Raw genomic sequence first — 21175 nt, 5'->3', positions numbered from 1 at the left:
TAGTTTACTTTCAAGTTTGTAGTACAATATTACTTTTATAGTTCATGTATGTGTTAAATCTAAGACTTTGATGTAACTTTGGTTCATCAAACTACATACAACACTTAATTGAGTTGTGCTACATGTCTTAGACTTACACAAGTGTTATTATGGTCAAAAATTGGTTAAGATGATGCAAACACATCAACGAGTTGTACACTTGAAGCTATATGCATCAAGGATGAGAACCGTGATAAGCATCGAACACCAAGACCCACCGGAACATACTGTTTTACTGTTATGGGTCTGATCAGTATGACCTGGGCTACTGTAAAGATGATTTTCAGTTAGCTCTGTTCGAGTAGATAACTTTTCATTTAGGACTCGTCTTAATCCGAGTTACGGTTTAGGATTTATGGCCCTCCGAGTGTCACTATGTCTTTTAACGTTGTGCTGAAAATTCTGACCTACTCGCACTTAGACCGTCGCCACGGTCAAACAAAGCCGATTTTGCTTCTAGAATTTTTACCACAAATAAAGGACTCATATACAGAGCCATGGCCACTGGTCTCACCTTATTTCAGTAGGTATTTAGGTCGTGGCGACTGACCGAAGTCAGCCTTTGTTTTAAACTTCTTTCATAAACGAAACTTACTTTACACCTTTTGTTTGATGATCATTGATGATGATCTTTAAGACCTTATTTACATACATTTAAACCTATTGGGACGATTTACTGACTTAGTACTATTTGACTTAGGTTGAGGACTTTCCGGACCTACGTACTTGCTTATTTTCCCGACTCGACTTTACCACTACTTTACCACTGTGAGTTATAGCATTCTCTTTTTACTTTAACTATTTTGGGAACTGAGAATACATGCGCATTTTACATTTTACATACTAGGCACAAGTACTTAAACTTATATATGTGTGGGTTATACAACGGCATAAATATTCCCTTTAGCTCGGTAACGTTTAGTCATTGGTTTTTGAACCGGTGAACGCGAATCTTAGATATGGATCCATAGGGTTTGACATCCCCACTCGGGCTAGTAGCGCTAGCATTTAACGGGTGTTTAATACTTCATAAACATACGCACTTGCCAAGTGTACTTTCAGGGGGTATAAACGTTAAGTTAGTTACCAAGTGCCCACGGTTAAACATATACTTTATCATACTGTTTTGAAACGCTCTTTGTAGCACTGAAATCTCGTGGCCTACCTTACATACTGTTATACTTAAACTATAGTTCACCAACCTTTGTGTTGACGTTTTTAAGCATGTTTTTCTCAGGTGCTTAAGGTTGCTTCCGCTGTGTACTAGTCTTGCTGTAGACACCCGCTGCTTTAGAGATGTCACTGCATGAACGTTATCTTGTATTCATAAACTTAATTATTTTTGAACAATGATTTGTAACGACCTAAGGGTCACGCACTATTACTGATTGCTTCTGTTCATTGAAGCATACTTTTGATGTAAAACATTCGACGTTAGTTATGACGTCACCTTTTATCATAATTGCAAACGTATTTTGAGTTAGCATATAGTGTTTGACCTTGTAATGATCCTGTTGTTGATGATTCGTACACGATGGTTTTGTACGGAGCATCACATGATGCGAAGAAGAAATTAATGTGGAATCAATTAAATAGTTTCTTAAGCAATAATGATTCGTCATGGGTTTTATGCGGAGACTTCAACGAAGTGAGGGATAGTACGGATAGGCTAAATTGTGTTTTTCACCAAAATAGGGCGGCACGTTTTAATGAGTTCATTGCAAAGAATAATCTAATCGAGATTCCTATTATTGGTAGGAAATTTACGCTAATAAGTGACGATGGTGCTAAGTTTGCTAAACTTGATAGGTTTCTAGTGTCGGATAATTTTATCAACTTATGGAAAGATCTTTCGGTCATCCCGCTTGATAGGAAGGTTTCGGATCATTGTCCTCTAGTTTTAAGAGATAAAGTAATAGATTATGGTCCAAAACCTTTCAAGGTCTTCAACGAGTGGTTTAATAAAGAAGGTTCCCGGGAAATTGTTAAGGGTGCATTGGAAAAACCGGTTAATGGGTTCCGAAAAGATTGTATTTTTAGGGATCGATTAAAACATGTTAAGTACGCACTTAAAGTTTGGAGTAAAAGTACTTTTGGGAATTTAGATAGCGAAATTGTGTCACTTAAGGCAAAGGTTGATGAGTGGGAAAAGAAAGCGGAATTAGGAGGTTTAAATGAGTTAGAAAGAAAATCTTGGATGGACGATAGGAAATGTTGGTTAGAAAAGGAAGGTGTCAAAACGAATATGCTAAAACAAAAGGCTAGATCAAGATGGATCCTAGAAGGAGATGAGAACTCGAAATTTTTCCATTCATCCATAAAGCGAAAATATAACAAAAACAACATTCGAGGTCTTAATATTAACGGTGTTTGGAATGAAAATCCGTTGGACGTAAAAGAAGCAATTTTTATGCATTTCCAAAAACAATTTGCATCAATTTCACATGGCAGGCCCCATATGTGTGATTGGATTGGTGATGGGTCTGACTTAAATTTTAGGCCTGCTGAATCTGGGCCTGCTGGTTCTGGGCCTGTTACGCATAGGACAATTGAGCCTACTGATTCTACTCGTTACCATTCTGTTCCACCACAGGTTGTTGGGACTACTGATTTTGGGGACCACCTGGCAGTAAGCAAATCACTCGACTGTTCAGAAGCTGAAAGCCTTGAACTCCCATTCTCAGAATCCGAAATATGGGATGCGATTAAAGATTGCGGTAGTACTAAAGCCCCGGGCCCCGTTGGTTTTAACTTAAGTTTTTATAAGCGATTCTGGGATGTTATAAAGATTGATCTTATAAGTGCAATTCAGTTTTTTTGGGGAAAAGGGGGAATTCTCCAAAGGTTGTAAAGCATCGTTCATCACGCTCGTCCCAAAAGTGTCGGATCCTACAAACCTAAGCGAATACCGTCCCATAAGCCTCATAGGTAGTTACTACAAAATTGTCGCCAAATTACTTTCCAACCGATTAAGAAAAGTGGTTCCTAAACTTGTGGGGCATGAGCAAAGCGCATTCATTAAAGGCCGAAATATTCTTGATGGTGCACTTATTGCGAACGAGACAATTGAGTTTCTAAAGCATAAAAAATTGAAAAGCCTTATTTTTAAAGTAGATTTCGAGAAGGCTTTTGATAGTTTAAGTTGGGACTTTTTGATTGAAGTGATGGAAATTATGGGGTTTGGGGTTAGATGGAGGAAGTGGATCATTTCTTGTCTACGATCCGCTTCTATTTCGATTCTTGTTAACGGCTCACCAACAAATGAGTTCAATTTAGGGAGAGGGGTGCGACAAGGGGATCCTCTTTCCCCTTTCCTTTTTATTTTAGCCGCGGAAGGGTTGAATGTAATGACAAAGATGGCGGTTAAAAACAAGTTATTCGCGGGTGTTGAGATAGGTAAGGATAAAGTATGCATTTCACATTTGCAATATGCGGATGGCACGATTTACTTTGGCGAATGGAGTGTGAATAATATTCGAAATCTAATAAAACTCCTTAAATGTTTTGAATTAACCTCGGGTCTTAAAGTAAACTATCGTAAAAGTAATTTATTTGGATTGTGTGTCGAAAATGATGAGGTTGCATATGTGGCTAAGTCCTTTGGTTGCAATATTGGGTCCCTTCCGTTCACTTACCTTGGACTTCCAATTGGTGCTAACATGAAAAAGGAGAATAGTTGGAAACCGGTTATCGAGAAATTTGAAAAGAAACTTTCGGATTGGAAGGCGCTTTCGGTGTCTTTTGGTGGTCGATTAACCCTTGTGAAATCGGTGCTAAATAGTCTTCCGTTTTATTTTTTCTCGCTCTTCCGTGCCCCGCCGTGTGTGTTAAAAAAATTAGAGAGTGTGAGACGTTCTTTTTTTTGGGGCGGGTCGGGGAATGATTCAAAAATTGCTTGGGTTAAATGGGATGAGGTTCTTTTACCTTATGGGAGGGTGGGCTAAATTTGGGCTCTTTAAAAAACAAAAACTTAGCTTTGATCGGCAAGTGGTGGTGGAGGTTTAAATCCGAATCCACCGCTTTGTGGGTCAAGGTTATTTCGAGTTTGTATGGTACATCGGGTGGGTTTGATTGTTGCAACAAAAAAAATATTTGTTCATATAACTCTACTTGGTCAAATGTTATCAAAACAAGTGCGGATATTGATGTCATTGGCGTTCCCTTCACCAACTCATTTATCAAGACAATCGGTGATGGTGTTTGTACGTCTTTTTGGTTCGATCCTTGGGCGAGTAAAGTTCCATTTAATCAAAAGTTCAAGAGGCTGTTCCGGCTTGAGAGTTACAAGGATGCTGCTGTTAATACACGTGTGATCAGAGAAGGTTCGATCAACGTCGGGTCATGGGCTTGGGTCCGAGAACCTACGGGTCGAACGCTTGCTGAGTTAACTGAACTATCGCTGCTAATCACAAACATTCCTATCGACCACTTCAAACAAGATACGTAGCGTTGAGACTTATCAAGCAACGATATGTTCACCACAAATAAACTCTCTAAGCTTTTAGATTCGCAGATTATTGTCCCGGGCTCATGTTCTTTCGACACTTTACACAACAATTTGGTTCCGAAAAAAGTTGAGGTATTCGTTTGGAGAGCAAGAAAAAGGAGACTTCCGAGCTTATTTGAATTAGATAAACGTGGGGTTGACTTGAATAGTGTTCGTTGCCAAATATTTGATGATGATGTGGAAACGGTTGACCACACGTTAATTTTTTGTAAACAAGCTTTCGAGATTTGGTCCAAAGTATTCGATTGGTGGGGGGCTAAATGTCTATTCTTCAATTAGCATTAGCGAAATTTTTCAAGGATCTTCAAGTGTCGCGATGTCGGACTTGGGTGCGAAACTTTGGCAAGCGGTTATTTGGGCTACCGGGTATCTCATATGGTGGAACCGAAACCAAAATACTTTTAATAATAAAAATTGGACCGTACTGGTTGCATTATGTGAGATACAAGTTAAAACATTTGAATGGGTCGCGAAGAGATGTCGAGCAATAAAGATAGATTGGCATAATTGGGTTCATAACCCGCAAGTGTTTCTAATTTAGTTATGCTAGCTCAACTTCTTGTTTAGTTAGTTTTTGCGCAATGTTTTGTGTATTGTAGGTTTGGTTTAAATGACCAACCTTGTTTGGTTTGTATTCCTTGTATTGTTGTTGTTGAAATAAAATGGTTGCTTTTCGAAGAAAAAAAAAACCTAATTTTTAAACCATAAACCCTAATTTCTAAACCCAAAATCCTAATTTCTAAACCCTAATAGCTAAACCCTAATTTTTAACCTCCTAATTTCTGAACCCTAATTTCTAAACTCTAATTTCTAACCCCTTAAAAAAAAACTCAGAATCAAAACATTCAATGCATTGAATGTTTTCATTTTTTTCTTCGAGCGTTTTACCGCCAAAATAATAACATTCATCACAAAGTATCTTTTTTAAATGTTCATATTTTCATGTGATCTTGATGCCTGAAAAAAAAATTCGAAAAAAACAAAAAAAAATTACTTCCACCCAAAAAAGTGCTTCCCTCTTGATTAAATCTCATATATATATATATATATATATATATATATATATATATATATATATATATATATATATATATATATATATAGGCAGGATCAATTGGGAATTAACCAATCGGGGGGAAGCAAAAAAAAATTTCGTTTTTTGAAAAAACTTTGTTCACGAACATTATAGATTGGATGAAAATAAGAACATTTAGAAAAGACACTTCGTGATGAATGTTATTATTTTGGTGGGAAAACGATCAACAAAAATAACATTTAAGATAATATTGTTCGTGAAGAATGTTAACGTTTTTTTTTCATGTTTTGTGAAGTAAAATTTAGCCTGATTTAGAGTTTAGGGTTTAGGGTTTAGGGTTTATTCCATAAACCCAAAACACCAAACCCTAAACCATAAACCCTAAACTCTAAATCGTTCGTGTTAAAAACTCAATCTAAATCCTAAATCTAAACCCTAAATCTAAACCCTAAACCCTAAATTTCTAAACCCTAATATCTAAACTCTATAAACCCTAATATCTAAACCTTAATGTCTAAAACCTCAACATACGCTCGAAAAACACGATAATTGTTATATATTACTTCTTCGAGCATTTTTCCGCCAAAATAATAACATTCATCACGAAGTGTCTTTTCTAAATTTTCTTATTTTCATCCAATCTATAATGTTCGTGAACAAAGTTTTTTCAAAAAACGAAAAAAAAAATTGCTTCCCCCTGCTTCCCCCCGCTTGGTTACTTCCCTCTTGATCCTACCACTATATATATATATATATATATATATATATATATATATATATATATATATATATATATATATATATATATATATATATATATATATATATATATAAAAGAAAAAGTTTTTGAGCTTTGTGGTTGAAAGTTATTTTAAGATGTTTGTATCTATATATTATATCTATATATATCTATATTATATTATATATACGGAGAGTTGTTATGTGGATGGTCTAAAAAGGGAGATATATGGTAACAAATAACACATATAAGTTTTAAAAATATTCACTATTTAATACTCCGTAGTTATTAGTAATCTTGAACTTCATTATTACTTGAAGTAGGAGTGGTGATGCTTAATCACACATATATAAAATTTCAAAATATGTGAACCATCAAATTTCAAAAATATATATATATATATATATATATATATATATATATATATATATATATATATATATATATAATTTGCATACTCTATTTTTATCTATAAAATTTAATATAAAACATATTTCATATTTTAAATTAATTTATGTTATACATTATTTTGTAATATTTCTCAATATCATGGACTCTTAAACTCAAACACTCAAAAGAATAGTTTTGAAAAAATCAATTAATGTACGGGCTCCAAAACCTATTACAACAAAATTGCAAAGTGATTTTTAACTACTCTTTTAAATACTGTGCAACGCACGGTCTCTTAAACTAAAAAGAACTCTTAAAATTCGCAACACCACGGGCTCTTAAACTCAAATGAAATTTTTAAAATTTGTCGGGTCTTTAAATAATTCTTATACTTTTTCTATTTTTTTAGTATCGCTATTTACATACTAATATGAACTGCAAATTACATTTTTTAACGCACGGGCTCTTAAACTAAAAAGAACTCTTAAAATTCGCAACACCACGGGCTCTTAAACTCAAATGAAATTTTTAAAATTTGTCGGGTCTTTAAATAATTCTTATACTTTTTCTATTTTTAGTATCGCTATTTACATATCAATATGAACTGCAAATTACATTTTTTACACACCCGTGCAACGCACGGGCTCAAAAACCTAGTATGTATATATATATATATATATATATATATATATATATATATATATATATATATATATATATATATAGGGAGAGGATCCAGTGAGAACTCAACATGTGTGAGAACTTGAGAACTCCAATTAGAACAATTTTAGTGAAATTCGAGCAATTTTTGGTGAAATTCGAGCAATTTTGGTGAAATTCGAGCAAAAAAAATTGGCGAGCGAACAAAAAACAAGAAATTCGAGTAATTTTGGTGAAATTCGAGCAAAAAAAATGGCGGGCGAACAAAAAAAGGAAAATTCGAGCACAAATGTTGAAATTTAAGCAATTAGAATAAAAAAAACAAGGGCGAACAAAATTGGATGTATTAGAACAAAATTGGAGGTATTAGAACAAAAAAAACAAGGGCGAACAATTTTAAGGTATTAGAACAAAATTGAGATGCATCTTGTAGAAAATGATGCATCTTTTTTTGTAGAACTTAAATTGTTCTAATTTCAAAATTTTTGTTCTAATTTCAATTTTTTTGTTCTAATATCAAAATATTTGCTCTCCCTTCTTTTTTTTGTTCGAATTAACCAAAAATTGTTCGATTCTACCTTTTTCTGTTCGAATTCCATAAAATGTAGAAATAGTTAGATGCAAAGAGATGCATCTTAAAAAAAGTAACAAAATCAAAATCAATGACCACAACAATTTTGTTAAACACAATATTTGGTATTTAATTTAGGCATGAAATAACAATCAAGTTATCTTTTTGTGTTCTGGTGAAGAAGCATCTATTAGACACATACATCGAATGAGAGGAGGTCTGAAGAGGATTTAGAATACCTTCATTCTGCACCACCTCTAGTATTACTATTTTCACAACATTTAAATAAACCCGAACTGCAGGGACTAACTCAACTACCATGTTATACAGCCACGGTCCCATTCAAATGGGAACACACACCAGAATCCAGAAACAATAATTGAGTAAAAAGGTACTCTTATAATTAATTGAGTAGTGTATGCTGTTTCAGAAAATTACTCCTAATTGAGAATGTATTTGATGAATTGAAAGATGTAGGGTTGACAGTTTATTGTAAAGATGTATATAGGTGATTGATATATTCATGATTTATTTGGTCAATCAAGGTTGTTGTTAGGTGTTTGATTTTGTTGGTAGGTATTTGATTTGGGTGTATGAGAAGGTAGGTGAATTAAAGAACTACCCTAATTTAACACAACTGACCGTGCTTTTTGTTCGACCACCCTCAATTTTGTTCGCCCGCTTCATTATTTGTTCGACCAATAAAGTTCTCAGAGTTCTCTTCCTTAAAAAGTTCTCATTTGATCCCTTCACTATATATATATATATATATATATATATATATATATATATATATATATATATATATATATATATATATATATATATAGTAGAGGGATCAAATGAGAACTTTTTTTGTGTGAGAACTCAAAAATACACTGAAATTCGAGCAAAAAAGGGAAATTCGAGCAAAAAAGGTGAAATTCGAGCAAAAATGGGACACGGACGAGCAAAAAAGCTGATAGTCGAGCAAAAATGGAGAGAGTCGAAAAAAATAAAAAGAAGGACGAATAAAAATTTTATATTCGAACAAAAATTTTATATTCGAACAAAAAATATGTTCTACATTTTTGAAATTCGAACGCAAAAATGTAGAACATATAGGTAGTCGAACAAAAATTTTGATATTCGAACAAAAAATGGTTCTACATTTTTTTTCATAAAAAAAAAAAAAAAATTTTTTGCTCGACTATGAAATTTTTGTTCGCCCGTGTTTTGTATTTTTGCTCGAATTCCTCTTTTTTTGCTCGAATTTAAGTGTACTTAGGTGTTTTTTGGAGTTCCTAGAGTTCTCACACTAAAAAAGTTCTCACTGGATCCTCTCCCTATATATATATATATATATATATATATATATATATATATATATATATATATATATATATATATATATATATATATAGTAGAGGGATCAAATGAGAACTTTTTTGTGTGAGAACCCTGAGAACTCAAAAATACACTGAAATTCGAGCAAAAAAGGGAAATTCGAGCAAAAAAGGTGAAATTCGAGCTAAAATGGGACACGGACGAGCAAAAAAGCTGATAGTCGAGCAAAAATGGAGAGAGTCGAAAAAAAAAAGAAGGACGAACAAAAATTTGATATTCGAACAAAAAATGTGTTCTACATTTTTGAAATTCGAACGCAAAAATGTAGAACATATAGGTAGTCGAACAAAAATTTTGATATTCGAACAAAAAATGGTTCTACATTTTTTTTTTTTTTTTTTAAAAAAATTTTTTTTTGCTCGACTATGAAATTTTTGTTCGTCCGTGTTTTGTATTTTTGCTCGAATTCCTCTTTTTTTGCTCGAATTTAAGTGTACTTAGGTGTTTTTTGGAGTTCCTAGAGTTCTCACACTAAAAAAGTTCTCACTGGATCCTCTCCCTATATATATATTTGATTTTTTTTTTCTGATGTGATCGCTCGACAAAAACGGTTTTAGAAGTTATAGGAAGTCAAATGCATAAAATTACCAAACAGATCATTTTCTTAGGTTCCTTGAATGATTTTTAAAATATGGATGATGGTCGTATACAATAAATTTTTAAGTCCTACACAAATAAATATTACACTTCCTAAATACATCATTGTACAACATATAACTTATAAGTGAAAATTAGTGTTTACGTATCACTTCCTTTACCAACAAATTGATTGTTTTTTACATTCATAGATGCTTCAAAACTTCAATATTTCATGCTAATTTCAGTGCTTTCATGTGCGACTATGCAGATATCAATGTTTGGTGAACCAGATATTCTCTCAGATTTCATTACTTGTTTTATTGAGTAACATGAACTGAAAAACCTTGATGTTTACCCTTAAATTTGAATTTTATTAAAGACTATATAGCAATGATTCATATACTTATATGACCCATGATTTCCCAACTGATTTGTTGGTTAGTTCAGGAACCAAGGTCGAAACGAGTTTATAATCCTCGGACAAATTAACCACCATGTTAAAATGTATGATATGATATTATTGATTGAATGTAGCGTACATCATACTGAGAGATAAATACAGTGCATAGAAAAGCCCTAACAGGAAATAGTGACTAACGGGCTAGGCCTAATACATATCATAAATGGGCTAAGAACCATATCGGCTAACATCCCCCCACAGTTGAAGCAGGAGTATTGCGGACACTCAAACTGGATCTGAACTCATCAAACAATGCATACGGGAGACCTTTGGTGAAGATGTCTGCAAACTGATATCTGGATGGCACGTGAAGAACTCGTACCTGCCCCTGAGCAACGAGATCGCGAATAAAGTGAATGTCGATCTCAATGTGTTTGGTCCACTGATGCTGAACAGGGTTAGTAGAGAGGTAGACCGAGCTGACGTTATCACAATATACCAATGTAGCTGAGGTGAGAGGACAATGAAGCTCGCGGAGAAGTTTACGGATCCAGCAAGTCTATGCAACGGCATTAGCAACCCCACGGTACTCCGTTTCGGCACTGGAGCGAGAGGGTGTAGGTTGCCGCTTTGATGACCATGAGAGAAGGTTGTTACCAAGGAAAACACAGTAGCCAGATGTAGAGCGTCTGGTAGTTAGGCACCCAGCCCAATCAGCGTCTGAGTATGCAACCAAAGTAGTGGGAGATGATGAATATAACTGTAAACCTAGATCAGTAGTACCCTGTATATAGCGAATGATCCGTTTGAGGGTATGCATGTGCTGTTCCCGAGGATCGTGCATGAAAAGGCAGATCTGCTGAACAGCGTATGAGATGTCTGGGCGAGTGAATGTAAGGTACTGTAATGCTCCTGCAAGGCTCCAATAGAGAGTTGGGTCCTTGACAGGAGGTTCGTGACTAGTAAGCTTAGCACCCGGTTCAACCGGGGTCCTACAAGGATGACAAGTGGGCATGTCGGCCCGCTCAATAATCTCGGTAGCATATTGCCTCTGGGAGAGGAACATGCCAGATACGATGCGGGTGGCGTGAATCCCAAGAAAGTAGTTCAAGGGACCCAAATCAGTCATGGCAAATTCCTTATGTAAGGAAGAAATAATCCGCTGAAGTAAACCTGTGAAAGAAGCAGTCAACACAATATCATCAACATACAGAAGAAGGTAGGCTGTGTCGGATCCCTGGCGATAAATAAAAAAGGATGTATCACAGCGGCTTTGGTGAAAACCAAACCGCTGGGCATATCCCGCGAAACGCTGAAACCATGCACGAGGGGCTTGTTTAAGGCCATATAGAGATTTCTGCAGTAAGCAGACATGATCCGAGTATCTGGGATCCCGAAACCCTGGTGGCTGGTGCATATAAACTGTCTCTAAAAGCTGTCCGTGAAGAAAGGCGTTCTTGACATCCAGCTGATGAACTGGCCAGTGGCGAGAAACAGCCAAGTTGAGGACAGTGCGTATCGATGCCGGTTTGACAACCGGGCTAAAGGTCTCATCACAATCAATTCCAACATGTTGGCTTCGACCGTTAGCAACGAGTCGAGCCTTATACCTGCTCAAATTACCGTCTGCATTATACTTGTGCTTGAATAGCAACATGGAGCGAACTATGTTCGTGTCCGATGGGCGAGGCACAAGTTTCCAAGTACTGTTGTTAATTAAAGCATTATATTCATCAGTCATAGCTTGTTTCCAGTTAGGGTCGTGAAGAGCTTTAGGGTAAGTTCGGGGAATAGGAGATATGGCGGTTGTGTGAAGGTTGAGACGTTGAACCGGCTTAGTTGTACCTAGGCGAGTCCGAGTGATCATGGGCTGAGTTGAGCGAGAAGTAGAGGAAGATTTAGCCTCAGTAGGAGGAGGCTGTGGCTCCAGAATAGGATGAGGTGGAGGTGCGGGGTCGATAGCCTCAGTAGGAGGAGGCTGTGGCTCTGAAATAGGCTGAGGTGGAGGTGTGGTGCTGGTAGCCTCAGTTGGAGGAGGTTGTATCTCCGATGGTAGATGAAATGTTCGGGAAAATAGATTTGGAGGAGCATCCAGAAAATCATATGATGGTGGTTGAGTGGGTGTCATGGAACCGAATGGGAAGCAGGTCTCATCGAAGGTGACATGTCGAGAGATGATGATTTTGTTGGTGGTAAGATCCAGACAGCGGTAACCCGATGATTGGAGGGGTAACCAAGAAAAATACATGGAGTGGAGCGAGGAGCAAGTTTGTGTGAGGTGGGAAGGTGAGGGTAGCATAGGCAACCAAAGACTCGGAGAGTGGCGTAGTTAGGTTTATGTTTATAGAGACGGTAGTGTGGGATGTCATGATTGATGGCGAAATAGGGAAGAATGTTAAGAAGGTAGGCTACCATGTGGAGAGCTTCCGCCCAGTAAGTGGGCTGGAGATGGGCTTGAAAGAGTAGGGTGCGAATAAGATTGTTAATGGTGCGGAGCATGAATTCGGGCTTTCCGTTTTGCTGGGAGGTGTAAGGGCAGGAGAATCGGAATTGGATACCATTAGTTTGAAGAAGTTGATGGAAAGCAGAGTTATCGAATTCACCCCATTATCACATTGAAAAGCTTTGATTTCTTTGTTGAATTGAGTACGAACAAATGTACGAAATTATATGAATGTGGTAAGTGCGTCAGATTTATTGCGTAACGGAAAAGCCCATACATAATGCGAAAAATGATCAAGAAATATAATATAATATTTTAAACAACTAAGACTAGATACAGGAGATGTCCATAAATCCAAATGGAGTCGCACGTGCTTTCCAAGCTGACAGGCATGACAAAGAACGGAGGACGATGCTTTATTATAAATAATATCTTTATTAGAAAGGAGTCTTCGAAAAACATCATGTTCAGGATGTCCGAGACGCTGATGCCATGTAACAGGACTGGTGAGAAGAGCCTCCTGAGAAGAGTGAGAGGTGGATGATGTAAGTGGGTAGAGATCCCCGGTGCTATCACATTGAAAAAGCAGACGACGCGTCAAATAATCTTTCACAGAAAAACCAAAATGATCAAATTCAACGGAAACTAGATTATCACGAGTAAATTGACGAACAGATATGAGATTTTTAACGATGTTGGGGGTTACGAGTACATTATTTAAATGTAACGGTCGGTGGATATTGGGTAACAAGCTATGGCCGGTGTTAGTGACGGGAATGGTGTTCCCATTACCAACGGCTACTGATGAATATTTACAATTATTAAAAACAGTACTAAGATTATTAATACAGGAGGTAAGATGTGAAGACGCACCCGTGTCCATGTACCACCCTGCATTACCGTAATCAGGTGGGGCTGTGAAAAAGCATTGGTCCTGCTGTTGGGCCTGGGCCTGATGTTGGACCTGAGTTTGCTGATGAGCCTGTTGAGCTTGAATTATTTTCAAAATTTGAGCATTAGTATCCATTTTATTATTATTGTTATTAAAAGATTATTGCCCAATATTTAATAAGAAGGCAAAAAGTCACCAAAAAATATGAATCGGATATTTAATTCTTAAAAATAAAAATAATAACAAACAAATGTGGACCACTTGTTTGAAAAGGCAACTTTCCAACTCAATTAATAATGGGGAATATAAACGTGCAGCTCAACTTTTTTTGGTTTTATTTTGTGACTTTTCTCGTTCAAGAATTTGAGAAACAAATATCACAGCGATAGTGAAACTAAAGCATGGTTTTCGGTCGGAATTACTCCAGAAGATGATTGGAGGTGCTAGTGATATCTCAACTCACGGAAATACAAACTTTACCGGCAAAACAGAAAGTTTCCGGTAGCGGTAAGTGGCGGTCGACGGTGGTTTAGTGTCGGTAATAGCAGAAAATTTCAGGGTAAGATCGAAATTTGATTCCGAATCTAGAGGTGTGGGTGGTTTTCCCTGATTTTGGTTGGATCGTGCTAGATCGCAAATTGAATGTAGCGTACATCATCATCATACTGAGATATAAATACAGTGCATAGAAAAGCTCTAACAGGAAATAGTGACTAACGGGCTAGGCGTAATACATATTATAAATGGGCTAATATCGGCTAACACCCCAAACAGAGAAATTTTATTTTAATCAAGGGACATTTCAATTATATCATTAGAGAAATATAATTAAAACTCAAAGGGGTAAAGTTTTATTGATCAAAATTAAGGAGGAGATTATTGATATTTGAAATCTGATAACAAGAACACATAAAAACAGTCAAGTACATGATCTTAATTAATCATCCCGATAGTCCAGATTTGATCTTCTGAATAGTAGCAACATCAGTTTTAAAGGACAACGCCAATATCTGATCATCAATAGTCGTATTAAAAACAGAATTCGGAACAGAAACAGTTCCTGCATTCGCACTACCAAAAGCCGAAAGTGCCAACGCTTGAGTATTTGTACCGCAATTATACTGAAAATGAACAAGTCCTTTAGGGAACACAAAAACATCACCTTGTTGCAATGTTTGTGTAAAAAGTTTATTAGTAGTGTCCACAAAACCAACTTGTAACGAACCCATGAGAACGAACAATAGTTCCGAAGCTCGTGGATGAGTGTGTGGTGGGTTAACGGTCCCGTTAGGGAACTGTAGTACTGCGTAAGAGACACTCTGACCGTTAAGAGCTGGAAATTCAGCCATGGATGCTTTTGTGACCTTGAACGTTATTGGGAACGTTGCGTTGACAGGGGCCCGCATCCCGGTAAACGTGAAGAAGTTTCCGTCTATCGAGCCAATTGGTGGAGTAACGAAATCGGTCAAAATATCTGGATCACCAGCCATTGATATCTGCAGATTTGCATATGAAAGTATTGAAAATAGCAAGAAAAATTTAAAGTTTGATCTCATGTTGATGATGCTGAGAAAAGGTAAAAAGCCTGCAGTTTGATGTAAGCCCGTGTGTGTATGTATGTATACATGTGTGTGTGTGTGTGTAGCACAAACAAAGAATATGCGCAACTTAAGTTTGTAATATTTTTTTTATGAAAGATGTTAATTAAAATTAGCTGTATGTGGTGAACAAAGCTCAGAGCTAAGAAATTATTGTAATATTTTTGTGTGTGATTGTAAGTTGAGCTGGGATACTTTAGGCAGCTCTACGTTATTGAAACAATATATGCTGAACAGCCGAAATGATATGAGGTTTTTCAATGCAAAATTTTTACTCCATATCTTTTTGGTTGCTTTTAACCTTTTTTATGTATGTTTTTTAATTGCAATTGTGGTATCTTCTAATAATTGAAAGCTCGAAAGTGTATATGATCGATCTAAACTAATTTATGAGAATAAAGTCGGGTGAAGACATCAGTTCGTAACTCCAATAGTATATACTAGTTGTGGAGCCCTCGCTTCGCGCCGGGGGCTCCGTTTTGAATGCGAGTTAAAAAAAAAAAGTGTTGATCTATTTTGTAAAAAAAAATAAAAAATTTCGACATCTAATATTGAAGGGTTGTTCCTTTGTGAAAGTTGCTTCTTTTAGCGTTCGGTTTATTTTTTTTTAAAGTTAGTTGATCTATTTTGTAAAAAAGAATATTTTTCGACATCTTTTGGTAGCATTGAAGGGTTGTTCCTTTTATGAAAGTTATTTTTTATCGTTTGAGACAAAAAAAAAAAGTAGCACAGTAGTAGCGTGGTGAGTATTATTATTCAATATTTTTAGTGTTAGTGATGGGATAAATAATATTTTAGAATATAGGTATAAAATAAGGGGGTCGATTTGTATTTTAATGAAAGTTAGGGGGTTGGGTGTGTGAAAAATGAAATATTAAATAGTACTATAAAATGAGGGGGTTCGATTTGTATTTTAATGAAAGTTAGGGGGTTGGGTGTGTGAAAAATAAAATATTAAATAGTACTATTCATAAGACAAATTTTGTCTAGTAGTTATATTAGTAATAATAATAATAATAATAATAATAATAATAATAATAATAATAATAATAATAAATAGTTATTAAATAGTAAAAATGTGTGAGCGATTTATAATGAATGAGAAGTTTTTTGGTTAAATTATAAAATGTGAAAAGTTTGTGGTATGTTTATAAAAACTATGAAGTTGGCTATTAAAAGGGTGTGGTTAAATTGTAAAAAAATAAAAAGTTTGTTTTAAGTTGGTAAAGCTTTTAAACTTCACTATTCACTTGAACTTTGTCTTTTAGATATATATAGATATAATACTACCAAAGGGCTTTTGTTACAGCGGTATCAAGAAGTCTCATTAACCATAAAGTTATGAGTTCGAGTCCCGTCGCGAACAAAAATGAGCGTGTGTGTGTTTTTGCAGTTACTACTGTATTTGACCGAAAAATGAAACTGAAATAATTGTACTTATGAGGAAGGTAAAAATGAAGTATATAAGAGCACCAGGAGTCGTTCAAATTTTTCGACGTTTTCCCAATTCGACGGCGGGATCCAACCATTGTTGACTCCTCATTGGCGTTGCTTCAGCGGCCAAATCTGGCATCAAGGTTCACTGTTGAGCTAAAGACTTTGGATTGCATGGTTTCAACTGCCCAAATTTACAAAAAAATAAAAATAAAAAATAAAAAAAAATAAAAAAAAATAAACTATCCGTTGAATTAGACATTGAACCACATCTCCACTTTTACCTTCAAAGTCTAATTTTTGTGTCTACCTAGATACTGAATTAGACACTGAGTTTCAGTGTCACGACTCTTCCTACTCTAATGATATTCCGGATTTTATAAATACTGGATGCAATTCTTAATGGAAAATTGGTCATACCCCTAATTCGTAAACTATTTAACGATATGCCCTTAAATTTTAATTTCCATTTTGCCCTCTTAGCACGCACCACCCACTGTTCGTGAAAGTGATCGATAGATTTATGAAGTGTTTTATGATGTATACTTGTGATGGAAATGTGTGATTATCTTAGGAATACAAGTTACTTTGGCGTATTTTCGTGCATTTCCGATTTGTGGAGATTTAGAGCTAAAAGGTGCCGAAAAAGTCAAGTCCTATGAGTTGTTACTGTTTTGTTCATAACTCACTCATACGATCTTCTATTAAGGTGATTCAATTTGTAAGACATTTGTATTTCAGAGAGCTACAACTTTAATTTTTATACCTGGTCGTAAAAACACACCCATGTGAGCGTAAGATTACATCGGAACTTTTTAGTTGAAGACAGAAGTTCTATGGACGTACATTTGGCACGCTGAATACTGGTTGGGCGTAAAAATACGTCCAGGGAGGCGTATTTTTATGTCGACTGCATTTTTCAGGCAGTTTCCAGATTTTTCAAAAGGAGAGTAAGTGTAACGTTTTGACTACGGTACTTAAACATTCCATGCACGAATTTTAGGGATAATCTTCAGTTATTGGAGGAGGAGACGTAACCTAGCATTCATTCACTCATGTTCTTTGATTCCAAGTTTTTCAATCAAGATTTCTACATCAATCACTTAGCATTTAATCACCATGATCATACCCGTCTAAGCTTTTATTATTCCTTTCGTTGAACAATTATGTACATGATTTCTTATGAATGTTTATGCAATTTATGAATGACTAAGTCTTTGATTTATGTTTTTATGAGTTGTTGATGTTTTATTCTTACTGGATTGTTTTATTGAAATTGATTGCAAGACAAGTTATTGTGAATTAATACTTTGTTCCGAGTCATTTAGCTTCATTCGTGTAGGAGTTAAGACAAGTCATGTAACCAACATAAATTGTGCCCAAAATCTTTTCTTTCGACTTATTTTTTTTAACAGCAATACGGGATCACCCAAAGGGACTTAGCCACTCACGCGTTCATCTCCTACAGTTGCATAACTCGCCACCAACTGATGCTTAGGAGGAAACCTGGCCCAATCTGAGGGCATGGGCGGTAAAAAACCCCCTCCCCCATTTCTCCCGCAACGCAGCGACGAAGCTTATGTAGGGCAGGGGGTGCCATGGTCCCCCCAAAAAAATATGTCCTTAATAGCAAATTCTATAGTTTTAGAGATTAGACATGGTAAATTTAAGTATTGGCCCCACCAACCTCGCTAGCATACTGCATACGATTTTGATTAAATTATTATGGCCCCCTCATTGTTGACGTTCAAGCTCCGTCGCTGCCGCAACGTGCTATGCGAAAGGCACCCTTGGGTGAAATTCAAAGGTAAAGGGGCAACCTTGTGTGCAATGTTGCACCCCACGAGAGTCAAACTCATGACCTCTCGTTAAGAGATGCAGACCACTACCACATGAGCTACAACACAAGGTTTCTTTTGACTTATTATAAGGTTATGTCTATGTAACTAGAATAAAATTGATAAACATAACATTCATTGGATTGATTGTCGCATAATTGGGATTCTGTAGGGATGGTCTTCCTAATCATTATTACAACTTTGAATTTAATTACTTGTTTATGTTTGCTAGTATAATCTATCATCTAGAGCATTTTAAAATTTAGTTTAATTAATCAAACAATTCTTTAAAAATGCTTGTTTGTAACCACAAACTCTCCGTGGAACGAACCTTATTTACCTTTACTAGCTAAAAGTAATTAAGTTATTTTTGACCGATACATGTACGATGATGAGAAATCCTGTGTGTGGTGCGTGTTTCTGAGCATCGCTTCTCCTTAGCAGAGTACGACTAATATTACCCGCAAATCGCAAAAAACACCACGCACAACACATCGTGCTTGAAGCTTCGTGCGTGGTGTGTGGTGGTCTAGATAAGATAAGATTTAAAGGATTATATTTTCTGACATTTCTCGAATTCATTGGCTTCTCAAGATAAGATTTTATGTATTTATAAAGAGTGCAAACTTCTCACCATAACATAACAACCAACAATCTTCACAAAAATCAAATATAAAATACACTCAATTGTCCAAACATAAACTGGGTAAGGTGACTCGAATGATATAAAATATATTTCCAAGGAGGAGTTGTCATGGAATTAAATATATGAGTTTATTTCCAATCAAATTCATCTCGTTCATTGTATTTTTGATCTCACAGTAACTCATCCGTGATCTTAACGTGTGTTGAGTGTTGCGTGACAACTAATCAGTGGTGGGTGTTGCAAATAAAATGATTATCTTGACGCAGTAGCGATATCAGGAGGAGGATCTCAACGGAGATCTCTAGGATACAGATTATTTCGCGATATCTGACTGAAAGTCCGTGTATTTCTAACTCTAATTTCACTTTTTGCCTCTCAAATTTATACTTTTTAATGGATTTCATGTAAATGATTACATGATCTTAAGTGTGAGGTAAGATATAAATTCTCGCAGGCTTAGGCTTATTGCACTTGGCTTATTGTTTGATGTTTGAAAATCTAATAGTGAATTGTGATTTCAAACTTCTCATACATCTGAAATTTTTATGAGCTTTTTTGAATTATGATTTACATAAAGGAAAGAAAAATCCAAGTGTACTTTTGATTATTTGAGCATGTTTTAGTTCTGTTATCATTGTTTTGCTTGGAGATTGTATCAGGTACTTTGTTATGGATTGTAAAAGTTTTGGTCAAAAATAAGTCTCAACTTACTATTTCTTGAGCCTTCACTACACTATTTCTCCTAAAAAGGTTAGTGTACGTGCCACCCACCTTACCCTTCTTCTATGCTATTGTTTTTCAGTAAACATCGCTCATGGTTTAGAGGGACGTATTCCAACGATGAATGAAATCTTAAGAATTCACGGGAATTCATATGTAGGTCACGTGATTTATTTTTCTTGTTATCCGTTTTATACGGAGGTTGCATAGCATGGTCAGAAAGCAGACCGTGTGTCAGACCAAAAACTTCTTGAACAATCTGCACTATTTCTCCTAACAAGGATAATGCATGCACCTGACCACTTTACCCACTTTATAAGCATCTCACTGAGACATTGCCATATTGTTCTGAGTATTTTTATACAAGGATGAGCAGAAATCCTATAGTGACTATAAGTTACCTCTTTGTAGGCCACTTGAATTATATTCGAGTGTTAACAAATCTTGTTCATCACTTTCCTTTTCACACGGAAAGTAGTTTACAGAGCTAATTAACGGGTTCATGTTTGAAAGCAATTATCTCTATACCCGAGGTAGTTGAATATGCATATTCAGGGAATCAATGGTTGCATGAGACACATTCGCCTGATATCGATTAGAGGATGGTTGTCCAGAACAGCTGTAGGGTCACCAAAATGTCTAGTCGAAGGTACATCGCAATTAACAGCTGGAAATCCTTCTGAGATCAACATCAATAGTCCCTTGAGGTATAGTGAATTGTGAACAAGGGCACGATTCTACTTACGATAACGGGGGGAACCCCGATGAACCAGATTCATCAGATTCCCAGATTTAAAAACTCATGTAGTGTCGAAATCCTATAAACAAAGGATTTTATGTGATTGACATTGAACATTTCACTTTTAGTTCTATCTGTTGTACGTTTCTTTTGGTGTTCTTATGCTCGTACGGTTGACATACGCATTGGAAGTCTTGAATCTTGTTGATTGATATATTTTTAGAGATTAGTCTTGCTTGAGGACAAACAAGGTTCGAGTGAGAGGGAATTTGATATTGTTCAAATTACGTACATATAGTCGCAATATTTGTCCTCATTATTCTGGTTTCGCGTGAATTTGAAGAATTATTGGATCTTATTTGGTTAGAATGATGATTTTGTTCTTAGAGTGTTGATTTTGTTCTTAGAGTGTTGATTTGTAGCATTGCGGTTGATTTGGTCAAAATTTTCAGCTCGAAAGTATGATTGTTGTCCAGAATTTCAGAGCTCAACAAGGATGTGGCGCATCCCAGTTCTAGCAGACGGGAGATGTGCCGCATCTATGCAGATGCGGCGCAT

General features: G+C 35.8%; 2 protein-coding genes across 2 annotated transcripts; one reads left to right on the top strand and one right to left on the bottom strand.

Moving 5' to 3' along the window:
* The first annotated feature begins 1573 nt into the window (after window positions 1–1573).
* Window positions 1574–2890, top strand: LOC139839833 (uncharacterized). Its single transcript, XM_071830002.1, has one exon. It carries the CDS (start codon window positions 1574–1576, stop codon window positions 2888–2890), a length of 1317 nt encoding a protein of 438 aa, XP_071686103.1.
* An 11693-nt stretch (window positions 2891–14583) lies between these two features.
* On the bottom strand, window positions 14584–15201 carry LOC139874829 (germin-like protein 9-3). The gene has a single exon (XM_071862226.1). The coding sequence runs from the start codon at window positions 15196–15198 to the stop codon at window positions 14584–14586; it is 615 nt and encodes a 204-aa protein (XP_071718327.1). The 5' UTR covers window positions 15199–15201.
* Between the last annotated feature and the right edge of the window lie 5974 nt (window positions 15202–21175).

This window comes from Rutidosis leptorrhynchoides, chromosome 1 (genome assembly GCF_046630445.1).
Source record: "Rutidosis leptorrhynchoides isolate AG116_Rl617_1_P2 chromosome 1, CSIRO_AGI_Rlap_v1, whole genome shotgun sequence".
Lineage (NCBI taxonomy): Eukaryota > Viridiplantae > Streptophyta > Magnoliopsida > Asterales > Asteraceae > Rutidosis > Rutidosis leptorrhynchoides.
Note: the sequence above shows the minus strand (reverse complement) of the source record. Positions and strands in the feature narration are given on the sequence as shown.